The 13,963-nt window shown below is 34.8% G+C and overlaps 1 protein-coding gene across 1 annotated transcript in view; it reads left to right on the forward strand.

The window, feature by feature from the left end:
- ltk (leukocyte receptor tyrosine kinase) overlaps window positions 1-9,115 on the forward strand; it is a 56,888-nt gene extending 47,773 nt beyond the window's left edge. Inside the window, exons 20-29 of the mRNA XM_056266351.1 lie at window positions 2,134-2,320; window positions 3,233-3,323; window positions 3,417-3,481; window positions 4,117-4,246; window positions 4,511-4,608; window positions 4,786-4,878; window positions 5,015-5,116; window positions 5,804-5,938; window positions 6,242-6,332; window positions 8,095-9,115. Of these exons, the coding sequence (XP_056122326.1) occupies window positions 2,134-2,320; window positions 3,233-3,323; window positions 3,417-3,481; window positions 4,117-4,246; window positions 4,511-4,608; window positions 4,786-4,878; window positions 5,015-5,116; window positions 5,804-5,938; window positions 6,242-6,332; window positions 8,095-9,060 (1,958 nt within the window). The 3' untranslated portion in view covers window positions 9,061-9,115. The remainder of the gene's footprint in view (window positions 1-2,133; window positions 2,321-3,232; window positions 3,324-3,416; window positions 3,482-4,116; window positions 4,247-4,510; window positions 4,609-4,785; window positions 4,879-5,014; window positions 5,117-5,803; window positions 5,939-6,241; window positions 6,333-8,094) is intronic.
- The last annotated feature ends 4,848 nt before the right edge of the window (window positions 9,116-13,963 follow it).

Genomic DNA, 13,963 nt, shown 5'->3' on the forward strand with positions numbered 1-13,963 from the left:
CCTAGTGTACACAGGATGATGTGAATGATGTGAATCTTCACACCCTTTTCAAAAACTATCACATACATGAATGTGTATTTCAGAAGTTTTAAGCCATGCTAAAAAAATCTAACTGCCAGTTAGACATGTTGCAATATTCACATATATTTACTTACTTCTCATCCTTCTGTCCGTTGCTTTTGCTGGTTAGTTAATTTAACACAGGTTGTGTTATCTTGGCTTTTGAACTTGTTTTTTTTTTTTTTTTTTTTTTTTTTTACAAATTGCTTGCTTGGTTTTGATCTAACTAACTACTTTATGTAGTGTTGCACAATACCCCTTAAAGGAATGAGTAGGGAACTAAGACAGGGACTGCTATTAACCTTAAAACATGGACTATGATATTAAATTTAAATAAACAATTAAGCCAAATTATTGTCAAAACTAACTGTATTCTCACAGATGGGCTTTTTTGTAAATACGTGCTGACCAGTATCTTAATTACTCTTGCTGCTATTTAACTTGTGTGTTTTGTACTTTCAACAAAAAACGTTTTTTTTTCCGGTAAAGGACAGTGAGGGAATATTGAGGGTGTCATAATGCACTGTCCCTATAAATGTGAGCATCTTCTGGAATTAATGAGGATATCATGATTTTTTCTTTAATAGAAATATTGATTACAATTTTTAATACTTCCATTGCGCTGGTGGCAGTCCAACATACTGACCTTTTGAATTTACCTCTCGTAAAGGGAAACAAAAAATGGTCAAAGTCCTTCTAGAAGCATTTATATCAAAAGTAAAAAGCAATGACTTGGGAAGTTGGGATTCACCAATAGATGATTATATTGATAATTAATTACACATAATCACTCATCTGTTTTCATATCTATTTAAAGCCAATAAAATATTCTATGATAACATAAATAATAGCTGATATTATATATCAGTATTTTTTTTGTTCTAACATTGCAATTTAAAATTGCATATGCTTAAATGAAAACCCGGCATTGAAACATTATACTGTGCAGAAACTTGGCATAGAAACAGTAGGATATTTGTTTGAATAGGAAGAAATTGCCTGCGTTTACCATCAGCTTAATGTCAATAAATAAAAAATATGCATACCTAGAAATCACTATTTACTGTAATTTTCATCTAGAATCCCAGTGAACTCAATTTCCCAAACCCTTGATTGAGATATGCCTTAAACCAACAGTCTGTCACACAATGCTCTAACTTTGTTTATGCAATGGACTCATCATTATAAATGCTTTATTTTTTTAATAACTATGCTTAATATCAAGTATCCTCCTTATGTTTGATTTAAAAAAACATTTATTGTCTGTTTGACTTGTGCACTAACTGTACAATGCTGTGCCATGACGCGTTTTATATGTATTTGTAAGATCAATAAAGACTTGTCATTACACAAATCATTAAAGAGAAGTGAAACAGACCTCTAAAAAGACATTTGACGCATGTTTTTCATTTTCATTTTGTATATTTTGGACATTAATTTTCGGCATACACACAAAACCACCTCAAAACTCAAATATAAACAGCAGAGCACGGTCTCTGGGTCCTTAGTTAGCAGAGCTCCACTGGATGCTAATTTTGTGTCTTCCCCTGAGATCTCCCCCATGCAGGTTGGTAGTCTTTGCTCGGGCTTCCCTTCTCGCACCCCTAATACCTGGTCAACTTCCTGCCGGCTTCGCTTCGCGCCACTGCGCCAGCAGCCCGATGGCAAAAGGGGACCTCTCACCTCCACGCAGCACCCTCCCCAGCAGACTACCAACCTGCATCGGGGACATGGGCAGCCTCCACTGAGGGTGAGTCCACCCTGCCCGATCACTTGCTGACAGACAGGCCCAGAGCTTCAGCCCTCACCTGAGGGGCTTTAAAATGCACAATTTTGTCATCTTGATAGAATTCAGTGGGGAGAAATAAGTGCACATGGCTGTTTCTCTGAGAAAATTACCATCATGCTGAAAGCCTATTGAAAGACACTTTTAGGATGCACGATCATCTTATCCCGCATCGTACTCTGAGACCAATAATTATGCAAATTAAGCAGGTGGATTTACTCCTAAAGAAAACACCTTAAAAGCATGATCACTTTTTGCTGATTCCTGTTGTGTTTTTCTCTTTGCAGTATATTATCGTAAGAAGAACCACCTGCACGCGGTCAGAATTCGTCTGCAGAGCCCAGAGTACAAGCTTAGCAAAATTCGCTCGTCCACCATAATGACCGACTACAACCCTAACTACTGCTTTGCTGGCAAGGCGGCCTCACTGAGTGAGCTTAAGGAGGTGCCACGTAAGAACATCACCCTTCTCAGGTATCTATACTGTGCAGATGTACAGTACCATTCAAACGTGTGGGGTCTGTAAGATTTTTTAAATGTTTTTGCACAAAGTCTCTTATGCTTACCAAGGCTTCATTTATTTGATCAAATATACAGTAAAAACAATAATATTGTGGAACATTGTTACAAATTTCAAATAACTTTTTTTATTTTAATATATTTTAAAATGTAACTCTTTCAGCATTTATTATTGTAGGTTCATGTTATAATTATAATATATATTTATATTAATTTATATAAATCAAGTACAAATATATAATGGTACATGTGAAAGTTAACATAACCTATTAATAAATGCTGCTGTAAACGTGTCATTAATGCTGTAAAAGTATTATTTTTAGTTCATGATACCTGATGCATTAACTAATGTTATCAAGGTTAAGGTGATTAAAGCTCAAGGTTGGTATCCGGAAAAAAAATATGAATTGTGGCATAAAAAAAAGTTATGAACAGTCTTAAAGAAAAAAATGAGATGACTGACTTGTAAGACTAGTCTTAGCAGTCTAAGTCAGTTACATAAAAACGTATATTGGTCTAATTTGAACCCGCCTTGGCTAACTTTTAGTTGGTCAGACTAGTTAGTAAGAAACATCTTAGTTTAGTCTTAACATAGTGGCTGTTTATGCAGCTTGCCACAGGTTGCACTGGTCCAGTATTTAGTTAAAATAATATTCTGGGTTAAATACAAGTTGAGTTCTGTTGACAGCATATCTGACATGTATAACAGCAAAAAATAAATGTTGACTGACATACAGTACATAAAACAAACAAAAATTGTGCTTACAGTTCTGCATTTACACTGGAAGACTGCAGTATGTAACAATCATATTCAACCTGGAATATTCATGTGAGTAATACGTATCTGTGTGGGTTCTTTGACTATAGGGCGTTGGGACACGGTGCCTTTGGGGAAGTGTATGAAGGACAGGTTTTGGGTATGAATGGAGAAAACACAGCCATGCAGGTTGCTATAAAGGTGAGTTTTCCCAGATCTGCCTTTGCCTTTGAAAGCAGTTCCTGGTTTCTCTTAATTGATTCTGTGTTTTCTCTCTCTCCATCCCTCTTATAGACTCTTCCAGAAATCTGTTCTGAGCAGGATGAGATGGATTTCCTAATGGAAGCTTTGATTATGAGGTATGCTTGGCTGTAACACACACACACACACACACAGCATTGTAATGACCGCACGTGTGTGTGACAGACATTGCACACATGGCATTGTCATTTCAATCCTCTGCTCTCAGTCAAACTCGCTTTAGGTTATGAAATCTTTTCTCTTTTTAAAAAAAAAATATTTGTTACTCATATCAGGTTCATATTTGTTGTGTTGTTTTTGAGCGTATGGCATCGTCTTTAGCAACAGGCAACAGATGTTTTTCATTTATTCATAGTTTTCTGAGCAACTGTGCTGTAGTTAATTATCATATCCTTCATACTTCCATTGCATGGGCTAGATCAGTGATTCCCTGCCAGAGGATATTTTGATTTCATTTGGCTTTGAGTCACACATATGTTACCATTTTTTTTCAAGGTGCTTTATAATAATAATATTAATAGTCTTCAAGGTGCTTAAATATTGTTTCTAAACCAATATAAACTAAATATTTTACATTGCAATAACTGGCACACAATAAAATATTCACAGAAATGTAATTTCACATCATTTGAAATGACCTTATTATGTAACTCTGGTACTATCTTGACAAGCTGACCCGTTCTTCCATTCAATAGTCCATTTGAGTTTATTTCTTCATCCTTTGTGTCTGCAGTAAGTTCAGCCATCAGAACATTGTGCGCTGTATCGGAGTCAGTCTCCAGATCCTGCCTCGCTTCATACTGCTGGAGCTCATGACAGGAGGAGACATGAAGAGCTTCTTGAGACTAAACCGACCCAGAACTGTGAGTGTTTGTGTGTATAGACAATTTTCTATCCTCTGTTTATTAGTTAGCACACATTTCGCTTTTACGATGTGTGTTTGCCACATGTGTGGAACATACTTTGCATTACAAATGAAACCATATTAAACCATGTGCCATTTATTATTAAGAAAGGTAAGTGTGTGTGTGTGTATGTATGTATATGTGTATATATATATATATATATATATATATATATATAATATATGGTTACTTCAGAAACATTAGCGTCTTGTCTTCCCACAGAACCAGCCATCTTCTCTAAGTATGCTGGATCTTCTTCAGATGGCCAGAGACATTGCACTTGGCTGTCGCTACCTAGAAGAGAACCACTTCATTCACAGGTGATTTCTCGCTGGCAAACCTGAGTCAACTTTGCCCTCAAGTAGCCTTCATTGTCAGATTAAGTGGAAATCGCTCTTCAGTGGATATATAGATGTCATTAACTCGCTGCAGCCCTTGACCTTGATGTCTCGCACGCATATAATAAGTCAAGCATGTATGTCTGTTGTGTGTTTCAGGGACATTGCAGCACGAAACTGTCTTTTGACCTGTCCTGGTCCAGAGAGAGTGGCTAAAATAGGAGATTTTGGGATGGCTCGAGATATTTACAGGTGCTTTCACTATCTCACATATTTATTTTATTTATTTTTAAAAGTTGTGTGTGTGTGTGGTTTAGTACCTGTTAAGTATAATAATGAACACAGGCATTGATTTGAGTTTTAACAAAAGAGTATTTTTGCATTACAGGGCGAGTTACTATAGGAAGGGTGGCCGTGCCATGTTGCCAGTGAAGTGGATGCCACCTGAAGCCTTCCTAGAAGGCATTTTTACATGCAAGACTGATACCTGGTAATACTAGTTTACTGGGGGAAAAAAAATTATTTTGTCAGCAATGGTTTAAAATAATTTTAGTTTTACTTAATTGATTAGTGCTTTGGACTTATGTCCAAGATTCAGGTAAAACATAAAGAAATACACACCGTGTATGTATAATATTTATTAAATTATTACTCTCTCTTAATCACTCTAAATTATTAACTATAATTTGTGTGTGTGTGCTTTACAGAGTGCTTTACTCTTGCATTGTCAATACAAGATCTTGACCAAAAATAACATCACAGCATATATTTCCATCAAGAGGTGCATACATTTTTGGTCAAGATCTTGTATTGGCAAATTAAAGAGTCGAGCACCCTGTAAAGTCTTCTACAGCACATCCCAAAGACTTTCAATGAATTTAAGGCCTGGACTCAGAGGTGTCAATTCTTGTGTGAAAATGATTCTTCATGCTCCCTCCCAACCATTCTTTCACAATTTGAGCCATGATGTCTTCCTACATGGTTGTTTAAAAAATGTTGCCAAACATATAACATGCTACAAACATTATAATCACTGCAATGATCCAATAGACTCTTAAACATTTGCCTATTTAAATCCAAACAGCGACTTCTTTTTATTTGGCCGGACTCAGCTGCAGAGACCAAGGTCAGAAATTGTAGTCATTAGTAATTGCATACAATTTGTCTCCATCTGTAGGTCTTTCGGGGTACTACTGTGGGAGATTTTCTCTCTTGGATACATGCCTTATCCCTGCAAGACCAATCAGGAAGTACTGGAGTTTGTAACAGGTGGAGGTCGTATGGATCCTCCTAAGAGCTGCCCAGGACCTGTGTAAGTAACAATAGCAGATTTGTTACTCAAATTGAAAATGGATCTCAGCCCTAACCTGAAAGGTACACTATGTAACTTTTGACACTCTAGCGGTTTGGAAGATGGATTCATGATGTAGTCGTGTTATAAACATTTTGTAAAGTTTTAACAAAAAGAAGTTACGTACTGTACCTTTAAATAAGCGTAAATGTAACAAAATGTAAATGAAAAATGTACTGTTAGAAGCTGTATAGCATCAGTGAAATGTGCCTAATCTGTTTTAATAATTATAATCATGGTGTTTTGGATTTTGTTCTCTTTTAGTTATCGGATCATGACGCAGTGTTGGCAACACTGCCCAGAACATCGACCAAACTTTACTACTATTTTAGAGAGGATCAACTACTGTACACAGGTAAAACAGAGTTGGAATTTAACAGATCTGGATTTCTGTAAAATATAAAGAAAGCTAGCCTATATATTGTGTATAAGGAATCATTTACACTGTTTGAAAAAACATTAAGCATGTTATTACAAACACGTGTTTCGAAATTAAATATCCTTTTAAATTGTTTAAAAAAATGTGTGTTGAATCTTTTTACAGGAAATATCTTTTCTAAGCAGTTTTACAGAGTAAATTGCCTTTTATAATTATACATTTTAAATATGAATTGCCTTATAACCAGTGAGTGTTATTTTAGTATTATTTATATACTATTATAGTATTTATTAACATTTAATTAATTTATATAAGCTTTTATTTATTTTATTTATTAATTATAAATAATACTAAAATAACACTCACTGGTTATAAGGCAATTTATATTTAATAAATAATTAATAAATAAATAAATAAAAGCTAATATAAATTAATTAAATGTTAATAAATACTATAATAGTATATAAATAATACTAAAATAACACTCACTGGCTATATACTATTATAGTATTTATTAACATTTAATTAATTTATATTAGCTTTTATTTATTTATTTATTTATTTATTAATTATTTATTAAATATAAATTGCCTTATAACCAGTGAGTGTTATTTTAGTATTATTTATAAGGCAATTTATATTTAATAAATAATTAATAAATAAATAAATAAAAGCTAATATAAATGAATTAAATGTTAATAAATACTATAATAGTATATAAATAATACTAAAATAACACTCACTGGCTATATACTATTATAGTATTTATTAACATTTAATTAATTTATATTAGCTTTTATTTATTTATTAATTATTTATTAAATATAAATTGCCTTATAACCAGTGAGTGTTATTTTAGTATTATTTATAAGGCAATTTATATTTAATAAATAAAAAATAAATTAAAAAAAAGCTAATATAAATGAATTAAACGTTAATAAATACTATAATAGTATATAGCCAGTGAGTGTTATTTTAGTATATGCTATTATAGTATTTATTAACATTTTGTAATTAATTTATATTAGCTTTTATTTATTTATTTATTTATTAAATATAAATTGCCTTATAACCAGTGAGTGTTATTTTAGTATTATTTATAAGGCAATTTATATTTAATAAATAATAAATAAATAAATAAATAAAAGCTAATATAAATTAATTACAAAATGTTAATAAATACTATAATAGTATATAAATAAATACTAAAATAACACTCACTGGCTATATACTATTATAGTATTTATTAACATTTTGTAATTTATATTAGCTTTTATTTATTTTAATTTTATTTTTAGTAATTTTGTAATATGTTTTAGTGGTTTTTATTAGTTTTTAAAAAATATTTCTATTTAACTTATTTATTTTGTTTTTGTAATTTTAATACTTTAACTTAAACTTATTTAGTTATACATTTTCATCAAATATTTAGATTTTATTTTATTTCAGCTCTGTTTCAATGAATGAAAATAATTGTTTAAAGTTTTAGTTAACTAACAACACTTCTTATAACCAGTGGAAAGAAGAAACTGTAATAAAACACTTACAGTAGAAATATTTTTTTCTTCACAAAACTACATGCAGATTTGTTATTGTATTTCTTAATCTTATAAACTTGAGATGTCAAGAGTAAAATAATAATCATGATTATTATAAGAAATGAAAACCCCTGACTTAATAAAATTAATAGTGTTGACCCTTTTTTACTTTTTTTGGCACACATCATTTGATTCGTCAGGACCCTGATGTCATTAACACCCCTCTTCCAGTGGAGTACGGTCCTGCTGTCGAAGAAGGTGGCACTGTGATCCATCCTGAAGGATCAGGCAGTATGACCCCTCTTCTAGTGGCCCACTCTATGTCCCAGGATGCTTCCCCTCGACCGGGCATCACCGGTGCATCCCCACAGGCCCTCAAACCCTGTTTGCAGCTACAAAGAACACTCCATATTGCACATGAGGTGGGCACGTACCGAGAAACATTGGAGCCGTGTTGGGCTGAGCCTGTTCCTGCTTCTGGAGTCTGTCCAGGACAATGGCTTCAAGTCCCAGATCACCAGCCATGCTCCAGGAGCAGTTCGTCGTCAGGCAGCCAGAAGCTAAAGAACAAGACTAAAAACCTTTGGAACCCCACCTACGGTTCTTGGGTCCTGGAGAGCTTTGGACGAGGGAAGACGGCCCTGTGCCATACCCAGTCCATGCCTCTGTCTTGCAACCCCACATCCACGTCTGCCCCGTCCTCTACCTCAGAGCGCATGGACCCTGGAGTAGTGGTTAACGCAAATGTCTCAACGTCTCCACCTCCATCTGCCGTCTCCTCCCAGACCACATCCAGTCCTACAGGGCCTCCCTCTCGGAAGGGTCCAACAGGGGCTACGGGTGGCTCGCTCGCTGTTATGGACTTGGCGAAACTCCAGAGCTTCCCATGTGGCAATGTAAACTATGCGTATGATGAGCAGAGCTACGAGACTGAGAGTTTGCCTGTAGTTGTTCCCAAATCTGTGGAACCCAGCACCAGCTCCGGAGCAACGTCTTCACTTGCTGCCCTTGGCCTGGCCACGACCCCTACCCACAAACCTCAGGTGAAGCGCCATGCTAGCTACGGACACGAGGATGTAAGGAGTTATTCCCAGTCTGAGAAGCCAACGAGAGACCGGGATTCTGGCTTTTCCTTGTCTGAAGACCTCAGTGTCACTCCGGTTTAGCACCGAAGAACGATTCAACTGAGGAAACACCTCTTTTTTTTTTTTTTTTTTTTTTTTTTTTTTTTTATGTGATAATGGCAGTGGATTAGCTAGAGGCAGAATGGCAGGTTAAAGGAGAACTCCGGCACAAAATGAACCTTTGGTCTAATTACACATTGTGTTACCTAGTCAACCGTTATCTGAGATTTGTTTTCATGATAATCATGAAAACAAATCTCAGATAACGGTTGACTAGGTAACAATGTGCAATTAGACCAATGGTTCATTTTGGGCCGGAGTTCTCCTTTAAGGCTGGAATACACTGCACTGGAATACATAGTGTAGTGATGAATGATTCACCGCTCGTATAGAAGTCTCTTTCAAACCAAGCATTTTTCTTTTGGTCAACACAGCAAATCTGTGTGATCAGCTTGAATATGTTGTAAAATGAAATCTTTCAGCCGCACGCAAAATAGGCTGTTGCTTGGATTCCTGTTGAAAGGAGTGGATTTCGCCAACTATGTGGCCGCACCTTGAGGAACAGACTTTCAAGTCATCCCGAACACAACAGACTCATGCAGAAACATGCTCCTGCTTGCTAGGAAACTCATGACAAATTAAAACAATGAGTCCTAAAACAATGAGCTCAAAATATAAAACGTGTTTGATATCCTCAAACTGGATGGAATTATATGCTGCATCTCAATTCACCTACATAAACTAAAGTAATATTTTTTTATTTTTTTTTGCAGAATAGTAAGCTAGCTTTGGGACATAAGATGTGTTCACTCACACCATGTTGTAATTACTGTAATTGAGATTTCAAATTGTAAAGAGCATTCATGTCCTTGTAGAGCTCATAATTACAACTTGTATGCTGGGAATTTTCGGAGAGCTTCTGCTTGTACCACATGACCCGCTGTACCACCTGACCTCTACAGATTAATTTAGGCATTGATTGTGTTAGAAACGCATTATTCCCTGTACGAGGACGTGAACAGCTTCAAGTAGAACGTCATGAGTAGTCATCCGCGAAATTCCTGTAATTGCAACATGGCATGAACGCAGCTATACTTCGTTTCGTCTTTAACGAACCGCTCTGTCGCTTAGTTACGCGCATCCTGTCACAGTTTAAACTGCCCTGTCAATCACCTTGTCACAGGTAAAATCCTCCACATTCAATTTAATATCCTTCCGATCCTATTGATAAATATAATGTGGATAACATTGAAAAAATATTTTTCTCGTCATGTTAGATACTGATTATTAATCACTCAAGCCCCTTAACCGTAGGTCTTGCACATCTGCCATGTTTGTAGTTTTCTATGGAGGACCAAATTACTCAAAATGAAAACTCAATAAATAATGAATTTAATAAAACAGCGCTTGCCCGCTCTTTCAGCGGCGATGGTTCCGTAAGTATTTTTACCATTTATTTCTCAAATAGGGATTTCAAAAAAGTCTTTGTAAAGTGTTATAAGCCATGAACCAAGTCAACCAGCTACGAGGTGAATCATAACATTACAAACTTTGATTTTAAGCAAAAACGTAATTGAAAATCGGGCAAAAATGCAAAGGTGCAAGACTGTGTACTTAACGGCTTTAGTAAGGGAAAGAACCACAGTCCCATGATGCATTGTGGACAGAATAATCGAATTAAAAAAGATAGAGAAATATAAAACTATGCATTAAAAAATGTTTATAGAAAAATATGCATATATATCAAAATATTTAAATATTTTGAGTGTAGGGAAATCTAAAGAGATCTTTTGGCATTTTTTACTTTTTTTTCATTTTTATTCTCTGATTGGTGGAATTTTCTGTAGCGCTTTATTTTACAGTCCTGTTCCACATACCATGTTCTTATTATAGCAATTACAATAACTGGGTTACAACTAGGTACTAACCCTGAACCTACCCCTAAACCTAACCTTAACCCAGTTACATTATATTACCAGTACTTTCTTGGGTAACTACATTCTAAGCAAACTGTAAGTTCACGTAAAACAGTGTAACCGAATTTTCTGTACAGCATTATGGGTAATGTAGTTTTCACCACAAATTCCGCTGTTAAACACGATTATTTTAAAACTAAGTTAAAATAATGGGGGCTGACGGCTTCAACAAAAGCAAATGCTATCGATTAACAACCTCTTAGCTCACAGTAAGGCTGTCTTTAAAGGCTTATAAGTTATCGTTTAAAATCAATTTCCCTATGGGGAAAATGAATGGAGTTTTTACTTCTGGAACCAGACTGTTGCACTCTATGGGTTGTTGGCAATATTAGCCGTTGGGACAAACTAATTCTAATTTTGAATAATATTTAGGACGGATAGTATCCGAATTGGGACGCAGCAATAGTCTGAAGCTAAATCTAGTCAGTATCCATTCATTATACACAGATTTTTCTGTGAAATATGTCAGCTCAAATCTGCAGACTGGCTCTGGATTTTGGCTACTAGCGTTGACTCGTCCAGACAGTAAACCGAGGCTAAAAAGCGAAATTTGTGTATTGTATTCCAGCCTTTAGTTACTGCCAGTAGATAAATGTTTGTGCGAGAGACTACATTATTGTAGCGTGGTGCCAAAAACACTAAGGACATGAGGAGTCGTAACTAATTTGTCATTAAGAGGTGGCTCTCCTACAAATGGCTGATGGTTTCTATGGAAACTTCCACTTGGCTAATAGCAGCCCTTTTACACTGGATTCTCATCTTCTGTCAAAACTGTGAAAACACATGATGTTCACGTGAAATTAACTGATTAGTCATAATTAGCAATGCATATATGGAGGTTTGATGTCCTAGATGAATTCACATTTTTAGCTGGTTTTAGGAGTGTAATATAGGAAGAACCAAAGCATGTTCAGACCTCACACAAACAGAATACGTTATGCCACATAACGACCAGTCACAAAATCTAGTAAAATTGAATTGGTTTGTTAAAAGAAATAGTTTGAATGACTTTAAAACTTTAAAATAAACTAAAAAAAAAAGCGCTTTAAGAGTCTTAAAGGGATAGTTCACCCAAAAATGAAAATTCTGTCATTATTTACTCACCTTCTAGTTGTTCTAAACTTGTATGACTTTTTTTCTTCGATATTTTAAAAGATGTCTCAGGCTGCGTCTGGAATCGCGTCCTGTCTGAGTAGGTACTATGTTTGAATTTGAATTTACTTTGCGACTGCTAAAAAAATGTACTCTATAATAGTATGAATATGGGTGGTATGAATGAAATTCTGACGTACTACATCATCCATGTTGTTACTGTCATGTGACCTACCAGCGTTAGTTGCGTCGCTTCACTTCCATTCACAAACCCTCTGGCCTCATGGGATAGTAAAGTATTATACACTGTACTTAATTTAAGACAGCAACTTTTTGTACAATCAACTTGGATGCTTAAGTCATTTCAACTTAAATTACATTAAACTGACTTAAAAATGAGTTGAATTGCTTAACTTATTTTGATGAGTTAAACCAATGTAAAAAACATATGTTGTCATAACTTATTGATCATACAATTTCTTATAATATGCATACTTCAGTATATCACTTCAGACTTTTCCCCTACTGTTTTTCGAATACTATGAATTTGGACATACTACTTTTTTGGTGTACTGTTTTTCGCATACTATATAGTAGGGAAGTATTCGATATCAAACGCAGCGTCAGTGTTTTTTTTAGACAGTGAAAGTCAATATGGTCCAATATATTAATGCAATTGACTCTCATTGTGTGTACAAAAACAATACACCCTTTTTATCGACTGGTGTTTCAAATACAATGGCTGAGGAAGTGATGGTAAATTTGACATCTTTCTCTCTATTGACTAAAATTCTTTTGTTATTGGAGCAAATGGGAATGCAAAAATCATATTTGCCTCGCCACTATTGAAATTTACCCAACTATGGCAAAGTTTACTTCTGAGAACCTCTGAAATGTCAAAAGGGTCATTTAAATAAGGGCATCTTTTTTGTGTTCATAAGTCAGTCATACAGATTTGGAATGACATGAAGGTGAATAATAATCTTTTGGGGTGAGCTGTCCCATTAAGGACTATCACCAGTAACTCAGAGGTATACTTTGAAAATGTGACAGTGTGTTGCATTTTAGTAATAAAGAAATGCTGACAGAAAGCGCCTTTATCTTTAATCTCAGATCAGGTGGACTTTACAGGGTTTTTTTTTTTGGTCTGCTGTTAGTTTTGAAAAACCAACACGTTTGCAAACAGTATGTTGCCTTTTTATTGAGGGTGTTTTTTGTGTGTGAAACACTGAGATAATTGTGAGATTTTTACAAAGGTGTTGCACCTGAATGTGTTAGAAGTAAATGATGCATGTGACGCGGGGGGCAATTGCTGTGGTGATTGTATTGATTTCCATGTCAATGCACTCTAGGAAGCTGTTGAAAGACAACCACTTTTGCAATCTATTTTCTTAGTACTTTTCCCTCAAAAATAAATAAGTAAATAGAAGTGCTTTTTATCTCCAAATGTCCTTATACTAGATGTTAAGCTACCCTGTGTTAACTGTGACTTTGTATACATGCAGACAACTAACACAATCACAAACCACATAACACCTCAGTGTGCATAATGTGATGCATGAGAAGTTTTATTTTTTAGATTATTCTTAGGTCTTATTCCTAATTATTCTCAAATGTTTTATTATAGATATTGAAGTTTGTAGGTGAATAGTGTTTTAATGTGAAAAGATTAATTTGTGTGTACTTTTTTTTTTTCGTTTTAGTCAGGGACTGCTGAGAGGATCCTTATGCAAAGAGATGAGACTAAAGTGTATTAGCACAATCTTAAATTTAAGGATCTTCTTATTCTTTAGTAGGATTATAACTGGATAGAAGGGTAGAAAAAGTTATACATTAGCCAGGAAAATAAGTGCTGTATTCTTGAATTAATATTCATT

Source organism: Rhinichthys klamathensis, unplaced genomic scaffold (genome assembly GCF_029890125.1).
Source record: "Rhinichthys klamathensis goyatoka isolate OS25496 unplaced genomic scaffold, OSU_Roscu_1.1 h1tg000247l_1, whole genome shotgun sequence".
Lineage (NCBI taxonomy): Eukaryota > Metazoa > Chordata > Actinopteri > Cypriniformes > Leuciscidae > Rhinichthys > Rhinichthys klamathensis.